Source organism: Bos grunniens, chromosome 2, assembly GCF_055505025.1.
Source record: "Bos grunniens cultivar Pamir isolate PY7600 chromosome 2, Bosgru_T2T1.0, whole genome shotgun sequence".
In the NCBI taxonomy this organism is placed as follows: Eukaryota; Metazoa; Chordata; class Mammalia; order Artiodactyla; family Bovidae; genus Bos; species Bos grunniens.
Window position 1 is genome coordinate 52,090,244 of NC_141166.1, and position 26,779 is coordinate 52,117,022.

Consider the following 26,779-nt stretch of genomic DNA (forward strand, 5'->3'; position numbering starts at 1 on the left):
GCAAAGTATCTCCAGGAGATCTTCCCAACCCAGGGATCAAACTTGGATCTCCCGTGTTGCAGGCAGATACTTTACAGTCTGAGCCACCAGGAAGCCAAACCAAAATATCTCATTAATCATTTCTCATGTTGAAATGACAGATGATATTTTAGATATATGGGATTAGGTAAATGTATTACTAAAATTCATTTCATCTATTTTTACCTTTAATGTGATCATGCCCCTTCATAAATCACAGGCTTGTTATGGTGAAGGGGCTTGCATAACTCAGGGCAGCTACGAGCTATGGCTTGCAAGGCCACCCAAGATGGACGGGTCATAGTGAAGAGTTCTGACAAAATGTAATCCACTGGAGGGGAAAATGGCAAACCACTCCAGTGTTCTTAACACAAGAATCCCATAAACAGTATGAAGGCAAAAAGATATGATACCAGAAGATGAACCCCCCAGGTCTGAAGGTGTCCAATATGCTACTGGGAAGAGTGGAGGGCAATTACTAATAGCTCCAGAAAGAAAGAAGTGACTGGGCAAAGTGGAAATGATGTTCATTTGTAGATGTGTCTGGTGGTGAAAGTAAAGCTTGATGCTGGGCAAGATTCTCTTAGAAGAAATGGAGTAGCCCTCAGAGTCAACAGAAGAGTTCAAACTGCAGTACTTGGATACAATCTCAAAAATGACACAATGATCTCAGTTTGTTTCTGAGGCAAATCATTTAATATCACAGAAATCCAAGTCTATGCCCCAACCAGTAATTCTAAAGAAGCTGAAGTTGAACAGTTCTATGAAGAGCTACAACAACTTCTAGAACTAACACCAAAAAAAGATGTCCTTTTCATCATAGAGGACTGGAATGCAGAAGTAGGAAGTCAAGAGATATCCAGACTAACAGGCAAGTTGGCCTTGGAATACAAAATGAAGAAGGGCAAAGGCTAACAGAGTTTTGTCACAAGAACATACTGCTCATAGAAAACACTCTCTTCTAACAACACAAGAGATGACTCTACACATGGACATCACCAGATGATCAGTACCAAAATCAGATTAATTATTCTTTGCAGCCAAAGATGTAGAAGCTCTATACAGTCAGCAAAAACAAGACCTGGAGCTCACTCTGGCTCAGATCATCAGCTCCTTATTGAAAAATTCAGGTTTAAATTGAAGAAAGTATGGAAAACCACTAGGTCATTCAGGTATCACCTAAATCAAATCCCTTATGATTATACAGTGGAGAAGATGAATAGATTCAAGGGATTAGTTCTGGTAGGCAGTGTTTCTGAAGAACTATGGATGGAGGTTTGTAAATTGTACAGGAGTCAGTGACCATCTCTAAAAAAAAGAAATGCAAGAAGGCAAAGTAGTTGTCTGAAGAGGCTTTATAAATAGCTGAGGAAAGATGAGAAGTGAAAGTCAAGGGAGAAAGGAAAAGATATACCCAACTGAAAGCAGAATTCTAGAGAATATCAGGGTGAGATAAGAAGGCCTTCTTAAATGAACAATGCAAAGACATAGAGAAAAATAATAGAATGGGAAACACTAGAGATCTCTTCAAGAAAATTGGAGATATCAAGGGAATATTTAATGCAAGGATAGGCACGAGAAATAACAGAAACAGTAAGGACCTAACAGAAGCAGAGGAGAGTAAGAAGAGGTGACAAGAATACACAGAAGAACTGTACAGAAAAGGTCTTCATGACCCTGATAACCACGATGGTGTGGTCACTCACCAAGAGCCGGATATCCTGGAAGGTGAAGTCGAGTAGGAAACATTACTGGGAACAAGCTAGTGGAGGTGATGGAATTCCCCCTGAGCTATTTCAAATCCTAAAAGATGATGCTGTTAAAGAGCTGCACAAAATATGGCAGCAAATTCTGAAAACTCAGCAGTGGCCACAGGAAAGGTGTTTTCGTTCCAATCCCAAAGAAGGGCAATGCCAAAGAATGTTCAAAGTACCATATAGTTGCACTCATTTCACATGCTAGTAAGGTTATGCTCAAAATCCTTCAAGCTAGGCTTCAGTAGTATGTGAACTGAGAACTTCCAAACACATAATCCAGGTTTAGAAAAGGCAGAGGAACTAGAGATCAAATAGTCAACATTTGTTGGATCATAGAGAAAGCAAGGGAATTCCAGGTAAACATCTGTTTCTGCTTCATTGATTATGCCAATGCCTTTGACTGTGTGGATCACAACAAACTGTAGAAAATTCTTAAAGTGATGGGAATACCAGACCACTTTACCTATCTCCTGAGAAATCTGTATGCAGGTCAAGAAGTAACAGTTAGAACCAAACATGGAACAATGGACGGGTTCAAAATTGGGAAAGGCTATATGTTGTCAACCTGTTTATTTAACTTACATGCAGAGTATATCATACTGACATGTGGTCAGCATGTGGTGACTGACCTGTGTGACTGGGGAGAGTCACTTTCCCTAGAGAGAATGTGGTGAGTGTGCTGGCATGATCAGAAAAGATCTCCATCCCTGGTCATTTCTTGGGTTCCCTTGGAGTGACTGAGGAGCACCACTGTGTTAGTTTTCTAGGGCTGCCATAACAAATACCATAGGCTTGTTGGCTTAAACAACAGAAATAAATTTTCTCACAGTTCTTGAGGCCAGAAGTCAATGGTTTAAGTTTCTTCTGAGGCCTCTCGCCTTGTTTTACAGATGACCACTTTCTGACTGTGTCCTCCAGTGGTCGTCCTTTAGTCTGTGTAATCTGTGTCATAATCCATTTTTCAAAAGTTTTTTTTTTTTTGTAAATTGAGGTATAATTGACATTAGTTTCAGCTGTACAACATAAGATTTGATATTTGTGTATATTGCCAAATGATCACCACAATAAATGTAGTTAACATCTGTCACTTTACATAGTTACAAAAAAAAAAATCTTTTTCCAGTTATGGGAACTTTTAAGATATACTCTATTGGCAACTCTTAAATGTGCAATATAGTGTAATACGGTGACTATAGTCACCATGGCGTATATTACATCCCCATCACTTGTTTATTTTATAACTATAAGCTTGTACCTTTTGACCCCTTCACCTTTTTCTCCTACTCTCCAGTCCCTGCCTCTGGCAATGATCAGTCTGTTTTCTGTATCTACAAACTTGGTGTGAGTGTGTGTGTGTGTTGTTTTGTATTTAATTCCATGTGTCAGTGAGATAATACAGTATTTGTCTTTGTCTGTCTGACTTATTTCTATTAGAATAATGCCCTCGATGTCCATTTATATTGGATAAATGGCAAGATTTCATCATTTTTATGGCTGAATCATATTCCATTGTGTGTGTGTGTATAATATTTTTTTCTTTATCCAGTCATCTATTGATGGACATTTAGGTTGTTTCTATATTTTCTCTATTTTGACTACTGTAAATAATACTGCAATGAACATGGACTGCATATACCTTTTCCACTTAATGTTTTCATTTTCTTCAGATAAATACCAGGAAGTGACATTTCTGGATCACAAGGCAGTTCTGTTTTTAATTTTCAAGCGAACCCCCATAGTTCCATCACCAATTTACATTCCCATATACAGGGTACAAGTGTTCCTTTTTCTCCCCATTCTTAGCAACATTTTTTTTTTTTTATAATAAGTATTCTGAGAAGTGTGAGGTGATATTGCATTATGGTTTTTATTTGTATTTACCTGATGATCAGTGACGTTGAGTATGTTTTTCAAGTACATGTTGGCCGTCTGTATGTCTTCTTTGGAAAAGTGTATATTCAGATTGCCCATTTTTAAATCAGATTGGGGTTTTTTTTGCTATTGAGTTCTATAAGTTCTTTATGTGTTTTGGATATTAACCCCTTATCAGATACATGATTTGAAAACATTTTTCCCATTCAGTAGGCTGCCTTTTCATTTTTGCTGAGGTGTAATCTTCTCATCTTGGATTCTGGCCCACCTGTATGCTCTAGCCTACATGCTCAGTCACTTAGTTGTGTTCAACTCTGTCACCCAATGGACTATAAAGGCCCTATCTCCAGTGTCACATTCTGAGGTACTGGGGGCTAGGACCTCAACGCATCTATTTGGTGGAAACACATTCAGCCTATAACAATCACCATCTCTGGTCAGTGTGTGGTGTTCAAGGATCAGTTTATGGAACTGTGTGATCAGCGGCAGTGACCACAGAATGACCAGGAGGTCACATGGGGATTTCCCACTCAAGGAATGAAGGCAAGGACATGCACCTTTGACATGACTATGAATGACTTTAGTAAATAAGGTAGGATGAAAGGGTGTTTTGACTCCTGAGTTTTACTGCAGAATCACAGATGGTACAGCCTGTTCCTCAATACCAGGAATTTCTTGTTACTTGTACCACAGAGCCTGAGAGCAAGTAAGCATAGCTGAATGCTCTTGATATAAGATGATTCAGCAGGTAAAGAATCTGACTGCAATGCAGGAGACACAGGAGACATGGGTTCAATCCCTGAGTTGGAAAGATCCCCTGGAGAAGAAAATGACAACCGTCTTCAGTATTCTTGCTTGGAGAATCCCATGGACAGAGAAACCTGGTGGGCTACAGTCCACAGGGTTGCAAAGACTCAGACACGACTGAGCAACTAAGCACACAAGTGCTAGCCGGCAAATCTGACCCCAGGAGCAAGGATTAACAATCTATTGAGGGACATAAGAGAAACACAAGGAACAAGTATAAGTCCTGCACCTAGGAACAGAGGGCAAAGAGATGATCAGGCTGGGAGTAGAAAGCAGAAATCAGTAAAGATTTGTGATTTCTGGAGGGTGTAACTTCTTCAAGTTGGAAATTTATGAATAAGTGCTGATGAGGAAGATGGTGAAAAGCTGGAGCCTAGGCAGAGGTAGGAAAAAACAAGACATGAAAAGACTTACCAGCCTAGCAGGGATTGGTTAGAGCAGAGGGCTTGTGATCACAAGCAAGTTTGGTTTAAAGCGGTGATGGGAGAGGGAAAGGTCTGCAGTGTAAAGGGATGTGGTTAGATGGGATTTAGTGACAGAAGGGAAGATAGACTGTGAGGAGACTGCTAAGAGCTGGCTATTGATCAAATGTTGACACTGAGGAGGTCCAGAATTAAACACACACACACACACCCACACACACACACACCCACACACACACACACACACAAGCATAGACAAAACAGAAATCACCACCATACTGCAGGCATGAGATTTCTGTAGGTTACTGGCCCAGTGCTAAACCTTCTAGGAACTGCCCCGTGTTCCTAAAAGAAAAGATGGAAACAACAGTCTCACTGCTTTTTTATTCTTAGATAACGATAGCTGAAAAATCCATTTCAGCATGCAGCTTTATTTTTTGTCCATCTTAACTTTAGGCTTGTCAGTCCAATTGTTAGCAACAAGAAAGTAGATAGATGAAGGCAATATTCTCCAAGTGACAAGGTTTAGGGAATAGACACATTAAACTGGGATGAGTCAGTTAAGTAACAAGAAGACTTTTGTGAGTCATTTTATGTACTTATCTTGGGAAAAAATACAATATGGAAGAGGAAATGGATGGCTTGATGGGAATTTGCTTGGAGAAGTCTGTTAAAACACGATTCCCCTCCCCATATATGTTCCCAATGTTGTTGTTGTTCAGTCACTAAGTTGTGAACTCTTTACAAGCTAATGGACTGTAGCCTTCGGGGCTCCTCTATCCATGGGATTTCCCAGGCAAGAATACTGGATTGGGTTGCCATTTGCTTTTCCAGAGGATCTTTCCAGACCAGGGATCAAACCTGTCTCTTCAGCATTGACAAGCAGACTCTCTACCACTGAGCCACCAGGTTAGCCCTATTTTTCCAATAGTCTTATACAATTATTAAAATAGCCTTCAACTGTGTCTTCCACGAGACTTGCAAATTTTTCTTTCTCTTGAATATATAACATACCCTGAGTAGCTTGCTGAGGGGCTTTCATCTTCTCACTTAGCACCCTAAATGCATAAAGAGTCATTCATCTTATTTGGACTCTCCTTACACTGACTTCCGGAGAAGGCAATGGCACCCCACTCCAGTACTCTTGCCTGGAAAAATCCCATGGACAGAGGAGCCTGGTAGGCTGCGGTCCAAGAGGTCGCTAAGAGTCGGACACGACTGAGCTACTTCACTTTCAGTTTTCATGTTCATGCACTGGAGAAGGAAATGGCAACCCACTCCAGTGCTCTTGCCTGGAGACTCCCAGGGCCGGGGGAGCCTGGTGGGCTGCCGTCTATGGGGTCGCTAAGAGTCGGACACGACTGAAGTGACTTAGCAGCAGCAGCAGCTACACTGACTTCAGCCACGCCTCAGAAGACCTCAATTCGCTGGAGCGGACTTGAGAGGTGGAGCCCAAGTTCCATAAATCCCCAAGCGATGTTGATGCTTGCCAAGTTATAGCAAACTGGAGTCTCCACTGGCCGAGTGTGTTCAGGTGATAAGGAAGATGACTGGGAACAGTCTGAAAACAGGCACAGAAGTTTGGGAATGAGTCCGAAGCAGCGACTAATTTTGCTTCTTCCCGGTCCCTAGTCTGCAGATACTCAGTCCTAGTGGATTCACCACTCTGAAGGCCGGGATGCACTCGGTTGGAGTTACAGCCGTTGCGCGGTCAAGCTACTGCCCACCTCACTCTTCTCTCGCCGTCATTGCTGGAGCGCCCCACCTGCTGTGCAGCTCCGCCTAGCCTCCTACGGCCGGCGCCTGCCGCACCCCCTCACCGCTGAGCCCTGCCCCGCAGCACGCGCTGTAGGCCGGCGCTCCGCCCCTCCCGTCACGTGACAGCCCAGCCCTCCGCGCGCGCTCGGATTGGTTCTCGGGACCCAGGGGGTGGGTTCTAGCCTACAGCCCTGCCCCGCAACGGGGCTGCAGTTTTCAAACCTCAACTGTACGCTCCCGTCACCGTCTTCGCCGCCGTAGTCGGGAGCCACCTCACTGGGGAGGTCAGGTCACAACTGTTGGCCGTTGTCCGGAAGGGTAAAAGTGGGTCCTGCCACGCTCGGAGCTGCGCGGCACCTCAAAGGGCTAGAGCTGGAGAACGTGTCCTGTCGTGGCCACCTGTGTGGGGCGGGATTGGAGCCCCCTTGGAGGGGGCAGCCCCGGGAGAACCTGCTGCGGCCCGAGCGGTCAGTGTCTTCCGCCTCGCGCGTCCTCAGTCCTGCTGGGTTTGGCGGGTAGGCTCGGGGCTGCGACTCCAAACCCCTAAAGCAGCCCCCTTTACGGGTGGAACGGAGACCCAGAAGGTGGGAGGGGTCCCGAGGAGGGATGCCGGCAGTGTGGGCGGATCCGGGGTCGGCTCAGACCTCCGGCCTGGGGAAGATGGGCTCAGACACCGTCGTCCCCGGGTGGCCCGACTGCTCCGGACCCCTTGCCGCATTCCGGCTGGAGTCCTGCTTCTCTGGTTCCTTTGGGTGCGGCGCTCGGGGTGGCGGCTGGACCTCCCAGTACCTTTCTCAGCCGGGTCCGTGTGTGTGTGCGTGTGTGTTTGTGTGTGTGTGGCCCGGTCACTCCCCGGGTCGCATTCCGCGGGACACCCTTCGCCACCGGCTCGTTCGCGTCCTTTCCACGTCGCGTCGTCGTGGTCCCTTCAGGTCCCACCCAAGTTCACAGCTGGGGTGTGGGGCCCAGAACGTGTTCACATCTGGACTCATGGACCCGTCCTGCTCACAGCTGCCTTTCGTCGGAAGAAAGTTTGTGCTCATCTTCTGGGACATTTTCAGTTACTACTTATGAACAGATTTTTTTAAAGTCAGTGAATAGAGAAGTCGAGTTGCAGTTGTTTCCGTGATTTCCGGCGATCTGGTTTTATTTTGACGCCGTGTAATACAACTGCGTGACGGCTACGGTTTTGACATTTACTCAACTCTTTATTTTATGTAGGGAAAACGCTTCATTTGAATTCCCTTAGAGACGAAGCTGAAAGAGACTGTGGGCGGCTAGTAGCTGATGTTAGTTCTTCCTCTGGCTGTGATGGGACAGAGGCCCTCCAACATCAATCTGCAAATGGAAATTAAGGAAAAGAAAACATTTTAAAGCCACATACTGATAAGATTTCAATTATATTAGGTCTGTGTGTCACATTCGCTGATTGTTTTGCCAGCGTGTAATGTTTACATCTCTGGACTGATGATATGCAGTGATGTGTGATACATTGATTGCCCCTTTAGGTTCTCAAGAGTTTGAGAATGTGTGCCTTGAGACACACATGGTCTACTGAGATGTCTGGGCAAGTGGCAGCATATATAACCTGGCATTTTAGCCTGGGCACACAATCTTATTAAAAGATGATAAACCTACTTTGTCATTGATTCACCACTGGTTTTATAGTAAATTGTTCAGAAGTAGTTTTCAGCAACTTCCAAAGTGTTTGTTTTACAAATATTAAACCACATGCCCATAAAATGCTGTGTGTTTGAAAAAGTTGGTCCACAGAAGCAGTGTCCTAGTTTAAAACTCCTCTTCTTTCCCCTTCATCCTCCTCTGAGCAGATGTTCAGTTTTTAATTTTTTTTTCTGTTTTAATAGCTGAAGTTATTAATAGCTGCTTTATTCTTGAGGTACCTATCATACATTTTACATCACTTTTCTAAAATATGGGCTTGAAATTAAGATGAGCTATATATACGTGGCAATATATTCAAGTTTCAAAAGTAAAAATTGTGTTATCAAAGTCCTTTCATTTTTGTGTGTGGACAGAATAGTTGTAGATTCTCTTGAGCTCGTTGAAAACTGAATTACCGGTTGGCTAAGATACAATCTGGCTTCCCTCATAGCTCAGTTGATAAAGAATCCACCTGCAATGCAGGAGACTCTGGTTCGATTCCTGGGTAGGGAAGATCCCCTGGAAAAGGGATAGTCTACTCACTCCAGTATTCTTAGGCTTCCCTCGTGGCTCAGCTGGTAAAGAATCTGTCCACAGTGCGGGAGACTTGGGTTCAATTCCTCAGTTGGGAAGATCCCCTGGAGAAGGGAAAGGCAACCACTCCAGGATCCTGGCCTGGAGAATTCCATGGACTGTGTAGTCCATGGGGAGACAAAGAGTCAGATGCAACTGAGCAACTTTCACTTAAGATAGAATCAGTTTTCAGGAAAGTTGAGACTTGACTAATTGATCACTGTGTCAGAATATTAATGGCAAAGCTGAAGAAGATACAGGCATTTGATGGCATGTTTCCAGTCAAACAATTCTATCTTTAAACTTGCACTGAGAGTTTTTTTTACTAGTGTTAAGTAAACATTTAAATACGTTTTAAATGCTTGGTTTTTGAAGCTGTTTGATAATTATAAGAGAGAATTTCCTTATCAAAATTTCCCTATTTTTACTTAGAGACCCAATTTTAAATGCAGGAATCAAGGACATCCATTGCTGACACTTTCACTTAATCCTAAAATTGTCTTACAATTGCATGTATACTATATTGCAGTGCGTATTGGCAGCTAAGTAGGACAGTGCTACTAGATTTATTGCTTTTAAAGGATTTGGGGTTTGTTTTTTTTTTTTTAGGAATTCTTTGTGTTCTGTGAGTATTGGTTGTGTCAAAAACATTAACAATCATTTATGTACTTACTTTCCATTTGTGAAAACTAAATGTTTTAGTTATTTTAGTTTTTTACAATTTTGATGACAAAATTCAGTGATTTTAAGTATTTTGTATTCTATGAAGGACTTTTATCAAAGGATTTCTTTGACTATTTCAGTTAACAAATGTGTATAAGAATTAAGTTACATGTTTTTACATAAATATGTTGTGACAAATGTAATTGTCAGGGCACGCTTTATGAACTTCTGATTGTTTTTATTTATTTATTTATCATTTTCCCCCAAAATACATGTAACCATGAACTTCAGGACCACTCTAAACATCTAAACTAGTGAGTTTCTTTTCATTTATATGCAGCATGTGTTGTGGCGTCCTAGACCGTTTGCAACTTCTTTAAAAGAGCAAATAGTTAATATTTTTAGCATTTAAAAATTTTAATATTAACAGTGAAATGATAGTTTCATCTTTAATCCTAGGATCATATTTCATTTTGCATTGTAATACTTACTGAATAAACAGTACTTCAGAGATGCTATAAGTAAACAGTACTTTATTTTGCAACAGAAACTTAATTTTCCATCTGATGAATGAAAAGCACTGTATGTTTGTTGGCCCACTATATTTCCGTTCTCAACATCTTTTCATCCTGGTTCACAATTATAGGGTTTAACTCTCCTTCTGAAGGTGGAAGAGACAGCACCTGGCCTTACTGAAGTGACACAGAATCAGGTCTAAGGTCATTACCTGGGACTTTAGCCCTTGGATAGTGTTTACTAGACTGGTTAGACTAGAGGCAGTTAGCTGGCTTCTTGTGATTTTTCAAAGGATTAAATTCTTGGATTATACTTTCTATTCAGTCTTTAAAAAAAAAACAAACCGATGAACCTGTTAGTAGAATACGTAGAAGGAATGGTCTCTTCCGTGAAACTGAAAATCATCATCGTCCCTTTCCCTACACCAATGCCTTTGCTTCTAATCAATGACTAATTAGAAATGGATCCTTCTGCCACACTAGCAGAAAGTTCTTTATTTTGATAGATTCCAGACAAATAAATCTCCAGTTCCTCTGTTTCATAGGGAAAACTTGGTAGCTGTAAATGCTCATGCAGAAAGAAAAAGTTTTTTTTCCCTGTAATCTTGTGCCTTGCTTTGCTTTCCATTGCCTTTCAGATTTCTTCATGAGGATCTTAATTTATCCTCATGATCCAGGACAAGTATCTGGATTTCCTGATTGAAATAGCTCTTAAAATATTGATGTTCTTAGCTGAAGTAGGGCTATAACAACATGTGGCTGCCTAGTCTGGAAAGATAGGTAAATGCAAAATAAATGATCTGTTGGTATTATATTGCAATACATAATATAATAATTTTATCCATGTTTCCAGACTTCATGGCTGTCCTGTTTAAAACTGAAGTTCTCTGATAGCAATTTAAAATATTTCTTATTTTATTTAGCCAAATATTGAATTAAGCAGAGATTAGCTGCATTTGAAGCCCCAATATTATAATTTCAAGATAGATCTCAAATTCTGCTAAACCCTCAAAGACATGAGATGTACCTAAAAATTCTTCTTGCTGTATCTCTTAATTCTTAAGAAATATTAAGTTAATATTAACTTAATATTCCATATTAAGTTCAGTTCATTGGACATTTTAAAAAATTCCTACCAGGTGCCAGACACCATGCTGGGAGTTTAGGCATGAAAGCAAATGGTTGCTATCCTTTAGACACTAAATATAATTGCAGTCTAACATGTTACATGTTGAGGTAAAGAGGTATGTCAAGGGTCCTCCTGTTTGGAGCATAAAGGACAGGCATTAAAGACAACCTGTGAATTTTAGGCAAAGCTTCCTGGGGGAGATGACAATCTTTGTTGAGTTAAGATTAAATAAAAAGTTAACCATTTAAGGAAAGGTAGAAAGGATGTTCAGACAGAAAAGTGTAACAGAGATGTGGAGGCAAAATATGAGATACCAGTGTGGCAGGAAATGATACAAGCTGGCCATGAAGGGTTTTGTGTGTCTTGGTGTAAGGGCTTGAACTAGGTACCAGGGAGCTAATGCAGGGATCAAAGCAGACAATTTTATTTTTTAGATGTTTTTATTTATTGTCATATGATGTGTTAGATTTTATGAAATATTTTTATAAGATAACTTTGAGGTGAATATTATGATGAGCATGTTTAAATAGAGCTATTTAGAGGTTTTATAAGGTGGTTTTTTTTTTTTTTTTTTTTAGTTTTACTATTGATCGCATCATATTTGCTTTCTCCCTTCTAGTAAACTTAGGTCCAGATCAAGCCTAATATTTTCCCTCTTCCTCCCTTCACTGATCCCATCTGAATTCTTGTTGTAATTATTGTAATGAGAGTTAATGAAGAAAAAAATCTCTGCAAATAAACTTGAGATTCCATTATTCCTAGCAGTACTGTGTAACTGGAAGCTTTATTGTACCTTGCCTTGTTCTATTATCCTCTTACTGTTTTTAGTGCTTGATTATAATTGTGTACCTACTCACACATACACATTTTGCCTACTAAGTCCCTTGAGATTTTTTTTTTTTTAATGTAGCCTAATAAAGTGTTATGGGCTTCCCATGTGGCTCTAGTGGTAAAGAACCCACTTGCTAATGCAGGAGATGTAAGAAACAGGAGTTCGATTCCCGAGTCAGGAAGATTCCCTGGAGGAGGGCATGGCAGCCCTCTCCAGTATTCTTGCCTGGAGAATCCTATGGACAGAAGAGCCTGGTGGGCTACTTCTGTAGCCTGGTTGCAAAGAGTGGGACATGACTGAAACAACTTAGCACAAGGCAATGGCACCCCACTCCAGTACTCTTGCCTGGAAAATCCCATGGACGGAGGAGCCTGGTAGGCTGCAGTCCATGGGATCGCTAAGAGTCGGACACGACTGAGCGACTTCACTTTCACTTTCCACTTTCATGCATTGGAAAAGGAAATGGCAACCCACTCCAGTGTTCTTGCCTGGAGAATCCCAGGGACAGGGGAGCCTGGTGGGCTGCCGTCTATGGGGTCGCACAGAGTCGGACACGACTGAAGCGACTTAGCAACAGCAGCATGGAGTAAAGTTCTTTAAAGTGATACATTGGTAATTTGGGCTTCCCTGGTGTCTCAGACGATAAAGAATCTACCTGCAATGCCGGAGACACCAGTTCAATCCATGGGTTGGAAAGATCCCTTGGAGAAGGCAGTGGCAACCCACTCCAGTACTCTTGCCTGGAAAATCCCATGGACAGAGGAGCCTGGTAGGCTGCAGTCCATGGGGTCGCTAAGAGTCGGACACGACTGAGCGACTTCACTTTCACTTTTCACTTTCACGCATTGGAGAAGGAAATGGCAACCCACTCCAGTGTTCTTGCCTGGAGAATCCCAGGGATGGGGGAGCCTAGTGGGCTGCCATCTATGGGGTTGCACAGAGTTGGACACGACTGAAGTGACTTAGTAGCAGCAGCAGAGTAACTAGCACAGATTATTGGTAATTTGGAATCGGTTATAGGTCTGTGAATTATGGTAGAATGCAAGAAAAGGTTGATGATTGCTTGTTGGAGTTAAAGAGAATTTGGTGAGAAATTTAGGAAGATGCAAGACAGAAAATTAACTGATAACCTTCATGTACCCAAGAATTAAATCTTACGTATAGGATAGCATGGTGTTTGTGGAGGGATTGGTGGACAAATGTGACATTCTTGCTCTGTTATATACAAAATTGGCCAAAGGATAGGAAATAGAAAAATATCTAGGCTGTGGCAGCTGGTGCAAGTGCTGTAAATAGAATGAAGATATGACTTATGGCATGCTGTATGGATCCCTAAAGCAGTTTGTAATATAGGTGTATTAGCAGTCTGTAGGTAAGTTTAAAGTCTAACCTTCAGAAATGTGTCTTTCCTTTTTTCTGGGACATAGCTTGTGTTTCCAGCATGTTCAGAGCCAGAGTGAAATGTAACACAATTCAAAAAAATGATTTTTATACCAGCATGTGTTTTAAAAACTGCCGATTGTCCAGTGCTGCTTTCAGCTGCATTTATAGCCATACAAATATACAAATATCTATAGGCCATTCATCCATTGTGATGACCAACAGTACATGTGAGGGGGAAAAATTTGTTAGGGTAAAAGACTAAGCATACTCCAATGTCTAGTATTAGGTAATGCTGTTAAGTAGCTTGATTATTAGGCCATGTTTATATTACCACGATTTATTCCAGTCCTAAAAAAAACTAGCTTTTATCTTCCTTCTAATAACTAAGTAGGTACTATAAAACTTAATACCTGTTAGTATAGTATTTAAATATCACACTTTGGATTTTTTTTTTTAGAGGGATCCTGAAGTGAATTTGAATTTTCACAAGTAATATAATAGTAAAGGCATATATCTTAAGGTTACAAATTATTATTTATTATATAGAACTTTGACATTAATTCAGAATTTATAAAATTGTTTTTCCTGGGTGGTACTAAACAGGGTATTGATTCTTGCTTAGTATTTACCCTAAATGCCTGTATGGTCTTTGCATAAGAATGGACCTGTTACTTGCATAATGAACACCATCTGCTCTAAATAAATGCAGAGAAAACATTGAGGCCTTAAAAAATCTGAACAATAATGGCTCATGTACTTTTAGCCAAGTAAACCCTTAATGTGTAAAGAGATATGTTTTACTGTTGCACATGGGTTAATTTCTGCATGTAGTCACAGCCATCTTTTTTAGCCAAAGGCATTTGTTAGTTTTTTGTCTATACTAGCTTGATATAGATAACTTAAACAAAGGAGAGTATAAATACTGCCATAATTTCACAATCCAAGGATAACCACTGTTAATATATTGTCATAGTTTCCTGTATTTTCATCTATTTGCTTTTATATTATTTAAAACATATTTGAAAATTATATATAGCAAACATATATACTTATAACAAAATTAACATACTATATATAAAGTTTTGTCTTCCTTTTTTCATTATATGAGTTAAAATATTTGAAAGCACAATTTTTATTAGGTATGTAATATCCTGTTATTTAGGTATATTTAACCATTTCCTTATTGTTAAACTTTCGGATGCATTCACTCTGAAAGCTTTTTGGTTTTTTTCCACTATTATAAATCATGCTTAATTAAGCATGTCTTTGACAACATCTAAGATTCATATTGATTCTTTTGAAACTTGAGAACAGAAAATAATTATAAAATATATCTCTGTTTTACTAGATTCTTATGAATAGATTGCTTTTTAGCTGATGCATTACAGCATAAGATAAACATCATAGATTCTAGAATCTAGATGAGGTGAACATCTTAGAATCAAGAGCCTATACTCTGTCTCCATGGGTAAATTTGCTGTGTTCTTGTGCTTATGATTCCTAAGGCCTGATATGGAACAGTGTTGGGAATGTAGGCCAATTTGTATCTTTGATACAGGTATATCCCCTCTTTCTGTATATATGCTAATAACATAAATATTATCATAAGCATACAAATCTATAGACTTTTAAATTTAGGGAAAAAATCTTAAAGCCCAAGAATGACCTGAAGAAAAAAACACTAAGCATAGAAATTGGTAACCATATTGATTTTTCAGAGAGGAATATGTGAACAGTGAAACTGAGTGCCATCAGAACTAAAGTATATAAATAGTTCGTCAAAACAATAAAAAAGACAGATTTTAAGAACTAGTTTAATCTAACTTGGGGTGAGAGTTTTGTACATGGAAATAGGGTACAGCTATTCAACAGTGGCAGGGACTGTCACTGGAGAAGATCTTTCAGAGAGTACTAACAGGATTTGTTTATTGAACTCCATGATGTGCTTTCACGACTAGCACTGTACCAGTATCATTCTTCATGAGTTTGTATTTTAATTTTTATTATTTAGAGCACTGCAAGATAGATTCTATGATTCATCCATACTTTAGGGGCAGCAGAATTGCAGCTTTCCTTGCTAGTAATCAGGAGAAATGCAAAGTAAATCACAAAACTGTCTGAATGGGGCATATGTTGGCAAGGAAATGATAAGTTCTCCTACCCAGGGCTAGCGGGGTGAAAAGAAGGGACCAACTCTGTCTGTGATTAATCATTTATTTTTGATTTAAACAAAATAATAAGATTGAAACCCCCAAGTGTTTGTTATATTTGTATCCCTTCCGACACATTTGAAATACTACTTTCTTTTTAAAAGTAGCCGTATTACTTTGCTAGGCTGCTGTAACAAAATACTGTAGATAGGGTGACTTAAGCAACTGAAATTAATTTTCTTACAATTCTGGAGAATAGAATTTTGAGATCAAGGTGTCAGCAGGCTTGGCTTCTCTGTGGCCTTTCTCTGGCTTGTGAATGGCCTTCTCCCTGTGTCTTCATCTGGTCTTTCCCTGTGTTTCTGTATCCTAATCACATTTTTTTAATGAAGATACTTGACTTGGCGTATTGCTTTAAGGCCCACCCTAATGGCCTCATTTTAATTTAATTGCCCATTTAAAGGCCCTTTCTCCTAATACAGTCACTTTCTGAGGTACTAGGGGATTAGGACTTTAAGGTAGGAATTTTAAAGGGAGGGACATAATTCACCTCAGAACAGCAGCAAAGGTAAATGCCTCATAACTGGTATGATGGATAAATGGGATTCAGACTCAGATGTGGTTCAGTCCAAATGTTATTTTCAGAATGATACTCTGCTAATTTTGGAACACTAGAGATGTACCTCAAAACTAGTTAGGTTTTTGTTTTTCCAAAGTTTGAGAGAAAAAAATGCCGACTTAAAACCAAGGAAATACAGAAACTGAAAACACTCCCCTCTAATCACACTGTTCACTTGCTAAGGTGAATATAGGTGGCATTTGAATATAGGAAGGTATAGAACATGTCAAGTAGGAAATAAATGGAGGAAAAATGTGACAAGAAGGAAAAAACGTAGGGATTCTTGTAGGAGTGTGCTAGAAGAATAATACTGGATCTTCTATTACATAGGCATAGCAGAAGGAAGAGTCTAAAAATTTGTAGTCTGTCATTATGATATGAATTCAATTAATGTGAAATAGTAGTTTTAATATTAAAACTGAATGCTTGTAAATATCATAAAAGTTCCAGATAAATATGAGCTTCAGATACAGATTAGAACTCCAGAATAGGGCTTTATGTGTAGTTGCTCACTCATCCGACAAAATTATACAGCTCTTCATACGTAGCAGGCTCTGTGCTGGGTTCTGAATCTAAGACCCATGAAACAAGTCTATTTCTTTTAATGACTCAGATGTCAGTAATATAACTCACAACATGTGAATTTTCCACTATATTTGTTTGCTCATGTAAAATTAAATTTAAAATGAATAATTGTTTTTCTGTGTTAAATTATCTTGTTATGTGAAGATACAACTTTAAATAATCAAAGTTTTAAAATGAAATTGAATGATTATATTACAATTTTAACTTTTTAAAAGAATTTGGTAGGTCTTACAGGCATTTTCAGTAGTTTTATTCTGAAATGAAATTCAGTAACTTAGTTCAGGTACCATGGGTGATACCAATTTATATGTCTGGTCTTTGTTTTTCTTCTTTTAGGGTAGAATATGCTTTTAAATCTTCTACCATCTTTTTTTTTTTTGGTTGTACCTTATAGCTATATTTGGAGCTGTACAATATAACGCATATTCTCTCTGAGATAACATCTTTTTTTTCCCTTAATTGCATATAAGTTATACCCTGCATCTTCTCTTTTTTTAAGCAGATAAAAATAAGTGACTGAAGAAGCCTATCTGGGAGTCATCATGTTGAGGAGAAGATTTGATTGCCGAAGTATTTCAGGCATGCTAACTACCACTCCTCAAACTCCAATTAAAGTGGAAAACTTTAATAATTTTTATACACTTACATCTAAAGAACTGGGAAGGTAAGGAAACTTTTGATGTGTGTGTGTTTAAAATCACAGGATTTGTCTATCCTTTTATAAAACTCACTTGATTATTATTTAGCAATGATTAGAAAGAAAAGTCCTCATCTCTGCTGGTACTATATAGGGATCTAGTCTTAAGTGACCTGGAAATCAAATCCATGGAGGGTTAGTGAGCATGTATGATATATCGTACCTCGCTTCATAGCCCATGGTGGAAAGTCAGGGCTCTTACTGGAGTCTGTCCAAGGAAGAGGCAGCTTAGCATAGTGGACTGTCACATCCAGATTTGGGGTTAGCCATTTGCTATTTGATCTCAAATTACTGTTCCTCTCAGTACTGTAGTTTCCTCACCTGAAAAGTGGGGATGAAGGTAATCATATATATTTTATATGGTTGTTGTGAGTCTTAAACAAGTTAATATTTATAAAATAGTAGAATGCTATAAAGTCTTTTTGAATAGCTTTTCTAATTCTTAGAATATTGTGCTAGCCTAAAAAAATGTGGAGATTCTCTTCCTCTTTTCTAAACAAAATGAATTAATTCATAGTTGATAGTATAATTCCATATGACAAACAATGCATGTTCTGTAAGTAAAACCTGTATTTATTTACACTGATACTGATCCGTTTTGGTTTAACGGTGTAAATTCCTTCAGGCCAAGGAGTGACCTGAGATTATGAGATCTAAATTTAACACTACCATTTGAATATACATGAAAATTACAAAAGATATACCAAATAATTTGTTATGTATTCAGCATTTTGAGCTTTAAATTTAAATGCTTAACAAAGGGAGGATGGTGATCATTTTCTGTCTTTAGTTTGATTTTTATGTTAAAATAGTAAAAGCCCATGTTTGTGTTGATGGATGCACAGAAAAATAGTATGGATGATTTTTTGTCTTTGATAATCTCAATGTGAAAACAAAAATTGACTGAAACATGGCAAGTAATTCTGTTCTTGGTGGTCTTTTATGTCAAAGATGAAGGCAGGTCCTGGCTTTTTCACTTGTCAGATATTGGGAGCAGTCTTTCTTTTACAAAATAAGGGTGATAGTATCTATGTCATTAGACTAAGAACTAAATATGAAAGCATATTTATTTCATAATTCCAGGCATATTTATTTATTTAATTTTGTGTGCAAAATATTTGGGCCTTTTAATGGTTTATGAAAAGATACAGTTTTTAAAACCTTTCAGGGTATTTTCAAGAAATAGTTTAGTTCTAATCTGTAATTATTTCTCTTTGCATTATACAGGAAAGAGTAAGAGTTAGTTGACTGTATCTCATTACTCATTAAATAGTCATAGAGTCTTTGCTTTGGAAGAACTTCAATGGTCAGTGGCCTTCTAATATAATTTTTTATGCAGTGCAGCAATTTTTCCTGTAATTTTCCTGACAAGTTTTTTTATCCAGCCTCAATCTGAATGTCTCAGGAATAGGGAACTCACTTCCTCAGAATATGTCTGTTCCATTTTGTGGGCACTTAGACACAGAATTCTGTTTTCTGCTAATCTCTACCTAATATACATAGTTCCCCTTTTGTAGCTGCATATAATACCCATGTAAAAATTCTTTAGAGATTTGAATGTAGCTAAATGTTGCCAGTTTCCTTAGATGCTCATCTTATGACCTGATTTCCAGACAGTGTTCCTTGATCCATGTATCCTCTTCTGGATCACTTTGTAGCTTTTTATCCTCAGTCTTAAAATGAAACAGTCTAGAATGGATGCAATATTGTTAATATCTTACCGTGGGGAATACAACAAAACTTTATTGAGATAGCCTGTGTGGGAGCTAGAAAGACTGATTTTTTTTTTCTTTGATGGTTTTGGAGAACATAAACTTTGGGAACAATATTAATAATTTGAAATTGTTTTGTAAATGGGGTGCCATCATAAATCACAATCATAAACTTGACTCAGTTTATAACATTTTAGAGCAAAAACTCATGATAAACTCTGATGAAAACAAATTCAGATTCCTAATATTTCATCTTTTAATAACTTCATGAAAGAGACCTTTTTTCTTTTAGTTGATATGGCCTAATGAGTCACCTGGTAAATACTGATATGTCTCGTTAATAAACCTTGATAAATTGAAGTCATGACCTTTCATCTGCCATGAACTTGCTGTAAATTCTTTCAATATTTTACCAATTTTGATATTATCCCACACTTTTGCAAAGTGAAAATTAGGATCATAACCTTGTTTCTTCTGAGGCTTATACATTTTGAAACATACAAACATAATAATTCTAGCATGTGATAATTACAAAATTATCTTTATAAATCAGTTTTTAAATTAGTTTTAAGATGTTTAATGTTGTAGAATTTTTCTTTAAATTAGAATAAGATATGTAAAAGTTAGCAGTTAATTTTTGACTATTCTCAAAAAACTTTGCATTGTTCCTGTTTTTTAACATGTTGGGTAAGTTTTTTCCACCCCTCCCCCAACTGAATCAAGGTTTCATAGGACTTCTTGTGGTTAGAAGGGTGAGGCAGATGCAGAAATAAACGTCAGCTTCTTTTGTGGCTTACCCTCCCCCCTCCTTTCACATTTTATTGTCTGTTCTAGAATGTAGAAGAGTAACTAACCAGACCTTTTAGCTGCTGGGAAATCTAGTTAGCCTTGCCCTTTTAGGTTATACATTAAGTACTACTGTTAAGGTTTTAAAATTTCCTAAATGTTTCTGTTAAATTTCATATAGGGACATTATGTGTTAAGTATTATTTTATGAGTGTGCTTAGGCTCTCAGTCGTGTCCGACTCTGTGCAACACCATGGACTGTGTAGCCCACCGGGCTTCCCTGTCCATGGGATTCTCCAGGCAAGAACACTGGAGCGGGTTTCCATTTCCTTCTCCAGGGGATCTTCCTGACCCAGGGATGGAACCCACGTCTTACATCTCCTGCATTGGCAGGCAGATGTTTTACCACTAGTGCCACCCGGGAAGCCCTAACTATTATTTTGGATACTTCTAAATGACAATTAGCATTTTAGAATGGAAAACAAATACTTGGTTTTTTCCACTAAGTCATCTGATAATTATGGTAAAAATATTTAAAGATCCTCTGGAGAAGAGAATGGCTACCCACTCTAGTATTCTTGCCTGGAGAATTCCATGGACAAAGAAGCCTGGTGGGTTACAGTCCATGGGATCACAAAGTGTCAGACACAACTGAGCAATTGACACACATACATGAATATGTGTGTAAAATTTTGAGTCTCAAAGAAGGTTTAAAAATGTGAATGCTTTAAGTACAGTATACAGAAGAGCACAATGTATGGTACTGCACTAGGTCCATAGCTCTCGCATTCATTCAACAGATATTTCAGTTTCTGTTATGTGTTAGTTAGTGAAGTGTAGATTTTATGATTAATAATTAGGACAGATAGGGTTTCTGCCCACATAGGGCTTTTACTTAGCGATGAACATTGACAAATAAGTAATTTCCAATATTGTTTGGTCATCTTTGCTCTGCATTAATGAGTACTATTCTTGTAAGCCTCATGAGAAAACCTGAAACAGTTAAGTGTTATTATTTAATTTTGCTCTTTGTTTCTGAGAGAATTCTGGCTTGTAAATATAATTATAAAATTACAGCAGAACTTAATTGTTACAGCTGGTACTATAAACTATTTCAGATGGACAGAGTTCTTGGCTAACTAGCTTCTGTTTCCTAAGTTTTACAAGGTGAATTTCTTCATAAAACTTAAAATTTCCTTTTTGTTTTAGACAAATTTTCACTTCTGAATCTAAATAAGAATTGGCAGAAGTGAATCTACTTCTTTAAAAAAAAAAAAAAAACTATCTTAAAGGAAGGAATTGTTTTGTAGTGGTCAGAATAGAAAGCTAGGATTTCACATCCTGCAATTTAAGTCATGGCAGTCCATTTCCATATATGACCTTTCATGAGTCATTTAATCTTAGTCTGACTCAATTTATCCAGTATAAAATCTATAAACATGGACACTCTGAATATAAAACAAAGGGACTGATTGAGTTTTTTTGTGAGCTCATTGAAATGCTTTGATTTGTATTCCTTTTGCATATGGTGAGAAAATACAAATTAAACATTCTCAAATCTTAAATGAAAAGTTCTATCAAAAAAATAACTTTATGCATGCAAATTTTCTGAGTTGATATTTATTTTGATATATGTAAAAGAATCAAATTATAGCATGACCACTTTCTTAAAAATTTTTTTTTGCATTAGTAGCTTTACCTTTTCATCTTGATTTCCAGTCCGTGGTTTTCATTGGCACCAATTTTGGGGAAATTGAGAATATAAAGAGTAGGGATCTTTGTCATCCTGCCCTTGACAATAGTAAGTTAAAAATGCATAAGCAATTTATTCTGTCCCTGACTTCTACCCCAAATCCAAAGTATATTAAAAATAGGTTTTTATTTATACCTGATTTGTTGGTATTCAGTAAGTCATTTGAGCCTTAGGATAGAAGTTCTTAATTTTAGAACCCATGAACCAGGCTTAGGAACTTTATGGATAGTCTTTGAAATCTAAAAACCCTCTGGAACTTTATGTAAAAATTTCTTTTTAAAGGCATGTGTACATTTTCTGGGTAGGCAGTCAATAATTTTTATTAGTTTCTTAAAACAATCTGACTCAGAATAGCTTGAGTCTTTGGGAAACTAGATGGGAAAACTATAGGCTTAGAATACACAGGCTTCTCTTGTGGCTCAGCTGGTAAAGAATCTGCCTGCAATGTGGGAGACCTGAGTTCGATCCCTGGGTTGGGAAGATCCCCTGGAGAAGGGAAGGCTACCCACTCCAGTATTCTGGCCTAGAGTTCCATGGCCTGTGTATAGTCCATGGGGTCTCAAAGACTTGTACACTACTGAGCGACTTTCACAGTCTTTACTTTAGAATACATAAGTTTGCCAGAGTCTTTCAAAAATTGGCTGAAATGTTGAGCACTGTTATTGGATAGAGCTAAAACATGTTTATTCCTAAAATAATAAACATGACTTTAATAATGTGTTTGTACATAGCTTTTGATAACCATGAATTTTCTTAGCTAATCATGAAGTGTCTTTGGATACTTTCCATAAAACATGTACACTTTTGATATCTGTTACAAGCTTTGTGGACTACTGAGCAATACTAATAGATACTCTGGTAAAACAACTGACAAATTGTGATAGAAAGCTTCAAAGGTTGTCAAAAGTGATGTTGAAAGGCAAAATGTTTACACTAAGAGAAGTAAATAAGATGAATACCCATTTTTGCATTTAATTTTTTTTGTTTGAAGGAAAGCTAAAATTTTTAGCAGAGGGAAATAGACCAAGATACATATCTTCTCTGGAGTCTGCCAGACAGAATAATATTTACTCTATAGGATTGTTATCATACTTAAACAAAATAATTCATATCAAGAGTATGGCATGGAGTTGGTGGGCAAATGAGATCTCTCCCTACAATGGTAATGTATCATGTTAATGATATGATGGTGAAGAATAAATATAATTATGTCTTATATTACATTTGCCATCTGTATTTTAGTCTGATGATACTATAAATTTTATAAAAGTACATGTAGTATTTGATTAGATTAAGAGAGCAAAGGTAAATTCCTAATGGCATGGATGTTTGAAGGATTGATAAAGTTATAACAGTATCTGTGTTATACTAACTTTTGTTCTTACTTTTCCCCCAGAGGAAAATTTGCTGTGGTTAGACAATGTATATCAAAATCTACTGGACAAGAATATGCTGCAAAGTTTCTAAAAAAGAGAAGAAGAGGACAGGACTGTCGAGCAGAGATTCTACATGAAATTGCAGTACTTGAATTGACAAAATCTTGTCCCCACGTGATTAATCTTCATGAAGTCTATGAAAATACAAGTGAAATCATTTTGATATTGGAATAGTAAGTATACTCTTTAAAAAATTTAAAGTATACTCTTTAAAAAAGTTTATAGTACCTATTTGAATTGGGGGGTAAGGTTGCTTGAAATGTCAAGAACAAAAATGATAAAAGTATAACAAGAACTTGTAAAGATTCCTGTTAATAAAATATTAGAGGAACATAGTATATATTCATATATTTTCAGAAAACTTATAATGTGTAACCTCACACAGATACCCCAAAATGAATTAAACAGCATTCAGTAAACAAATGACAATACAATGTTTATAGAGTATAGTGAAATTGAGTATACTTTTGTTGCCAGTGGCAAAGAAAATAGAAGTTTTCTGCAAAACAGTCTGATGGGCAGATAGGATTGAAATAATTTATATATTCATTTATTTGAAAAGCACATCCAGTGAAGTTACCCAAGGAGAATAAAAAGGTAAACTTGCGTGAATGAAAGGTAAACCATGTAGTTTGATTTTAATCTTCTACACATTAACTTTATTGTGTTATGGGAGTTTTTTAAATGATATTCTCGACTTCCTTACTAATTTCTAAACTGTGCTTTAGAAAGCTGTGTAAGACAAATGTAGATATAAGTAGTATATAGTACATAGATTTATGTGACAGTGTAACTGTACTAAAGTACTGTTATCATATCCACTCACAGATGCACAACATATATACAAGCACATAAGCAAAAAAACATAAATACTCCAAATTTCTGAATTTCTTAGTTGAGTTCCTTCAAGGGGCAAACTTTTCAATAGAGAGGAAGGGTAGAAATATATCTGAGTTTACCTTTCAAGACAATAATGATATAAGTGGCTTCTCTGATTACAGAGAAATTTTTTCTTCTCTGTAGTCACTGCTCTGGGTGCCTTGTTTTAACAAAGGGTCTATTAGTCTGCTGCTCCTCACTGCTTTCCATTTATGCTTCCAGTTTCTGCTAACTTCTGCTTCTTGTGTTATCGCTTCTTCTCCTCCTTTTAACTCCTCTTCATTTTCTGTTTACCGTAGCTTCATCTTTGGAAAGCTATGGTAAATTATGGTAAAGAGCTTTCCCTCTTTCGTGGGAAAAATGGCAGTTCTACAAAAGACACTGATCAGCTGGTCAAATGAAGAGGTAGAGACAGTGTGATTGGCTGACAGTCACAGGGTTTGTTTGATCTCGTTACTGAAACAAACAAACCCTTAGGATACTTTTCCTGGTATAAACGTAACATCATTTATTGTGTTAGATTTAGAACGTATAGAAAATAGAAATCATTTGTAAACAGTGGTTACTTTTATGACATATTCCTCTATTTTGAAATTATTTTATTTTTTATGTATGTATACTTTCCGAAACAAAATCGTGATCTATTAAGTGTATGGTATTATAATCCTTTTTTTCCACTTAAGAATATGTTGTGTGCATTTATCTATATCTATATATATATATGAAATAGTGTTTCTAAAAATGAATTTTAATTTAGCAAAGACTTTTAAAGTTGACTTCATAATCAGAGTTTAACAAGCAGCCCCCAAATTCAGAAAGGCTGGATGTTGGCTAGATTTGGAATTAATATTTGTTGACTCATTATAATAATAGCTAATATTTATTGAATATTTACTGTGTATCAAACACTGTATTAAATACTACAGGTGATCAGCTTTGATCCTTATAACATCTGTTGTACTCAGTACTTTATGTGACTTACCTGATTTGATTCTTACAGCAAGCCAGTGAAGTTCGAGCTGTCATTTTTTGTTATGTATCACTATGTTACAGTAGAAGAAACAGAAGCATGTTTTGTCCCAGCTCAGGTAACTGGTTAGGCAGAGTCTGAATGGAAGTCAGGCTGCCTTGTTTCAGTAGGTACTTCCACAGGCAGCCTGCTCTTCTCTTATGTCTAGGCACTGGGAAGTGCTTTACGTATGTTTTCTCAAGTGGTTTTCTTATATTTTATTTTGAATTTTAGAATTAATGAGGATTCTGTCTATTGAATTAACTTTAGAGAGTGTAATGTCAGTGTTGGTATATAAATAATTATGAAGTGTTCAAGAATGAATTTTTCACCTAAGCATTTTATGCTGCCATATACTGCTGTATACTGAAGAATTTAGATCTCTCTGGCATTTCCCATAGTTTTGGGTATTTTCCATATTTTAATAGTGGCTAGGAATCCATATTCCATACAATTTTCTTTTAATTTTTAATTATTTTGTCTGATTTCTTATCAGAAAGGGCCTAGCAAATAACTTATTCTAAGAGAATCTGAAGTATCTCTTCATTTTCTTGTCTGCTTGTGATTGCATTATTAACTTTATCTGTAGTGTCCTTGCAGGAATATATTTTGACCACTTGTTTTGAGAAGATTTATTTCATTAAAGCTGAATAACATAACCAGAAAGGGAAGAAGTGAGGTATCCTAAGTAGCTTGGCCTGTGGAGTCCCTCTTCCCTCAGGAGACCTTGAGCAGGGTTTTGACAGACAATTGATGTGTAAACTGAGGGGCCACATGTTAGTCTGAATATTAGCTATTCACAAAGATTAGTTTCTTTTTTAGATGAATGAATTTCTAACGTTGTCTTCCGGTACCTAACTTTGAAGGCCACTACTAGATGTTTTATAGCAAAGTAAATTTTTCATACTCAGATTGACTTTACTGTGAAATCTTGAAGTCAGATCTTGAAGTTAGTTTCTTAGGAACTTTCTGGGAGTTTGGGGGGCTGGAAGTCATTGAGATATGAAGTAAACATTATTGAAGCATTACCACATGTGCCTTAGCAGCTGTCCCACAGATTTCTCTGAAATACTGTAAAGTGTGAAGCAACCAAGCCCTGCAGCTTCTAATTGGCATGCTCTGTACAGATGACCCGATGGCCTGCAAGTGTGAAGGATCAGTCCTATGATTTTCAATGAGACTCAGATTTGTGACCACTGATTCTTTTTCCTTCTTGTGACTCCAGATATATATGACATACTTCTTCCTCTTGACAGTCACCAAGACTAATGGATTGTACTTTCAGCTGCTCTGAAGAATGACTGTCTATTCCATTATTCATTCATTCAATAGACACTTACTGTGTACCTTCTATGTGTCAGACACTCTTCTTGTTGCTGTGCATACAGGAGTGAACCAAAGGGGGGAAATAGTGTTCTGTGAAATAAATGAGTTTCTGATTTATCATATAGAGTAGACTGTACTTGAGATATTCCCAAACATACCTTATAAGTTTTTATTAATAACCATCTAGATTTTTTTGCATGATTTCTGACAGTTTTTATTTCATTCATTTAGATTTAGTCCTTAGAAAAAAATCTGTTGAGTTCAGTTATATGTCTGTTTTACAGGTGAGGAAGCTCAAATAAGTGATTGACCCTAAATTATATTGCTGGCAAATAGCAGATTTACGATTTAAATTTAAATCATTTGATTCTAAATCTAGGAATTTTTCATTATGCATTTGTTGGCATTCTTTAGATTTTCAGTTCTTATAAACAAA

At 37.4% G+C, this 26,779-nt stretch overlaps 1 protein-coding gene across 3 annotated transcripts in view; it reads left to right on the plus strand.

Annotated features, from left to right (window-relative positions):
- The first annotated feature begins 6,751 nt into the window (after positions 1 to 6,751).
- Positions 6,752 to 26,779, plus strand: part of STK17B (serine/threonine kinase 17b) — a 30,299-nt gene continuing 10,271 nt past the window's right edge. For 2 of the 3 annotated variants that reach the window (XR_015151274.1, XM_086366739.1), the window contains exons 1-3: positions 6,752 to 7,101; positions 17,248 to 17,409; positions 23,090 to 23,302. Coding sequence is in view for 2 of the 3 variants with exons in the window: in XM_086366739.1 (XP_086222865.1) it covers positions 17,288 to 17,409; positions 23,090 to 23,302 (335 nt within the window). In the remaining variant the exon portion in view is untranslated. Of the gene's footprint in view, positions 7,102 to 17,244; positions 17,410 to 23,089; positions 23,303 to 26,779 lie in introns of all 3 variants that reach the window. The other variant, XM_086366750.1, reaches the window with a different exon arrangement.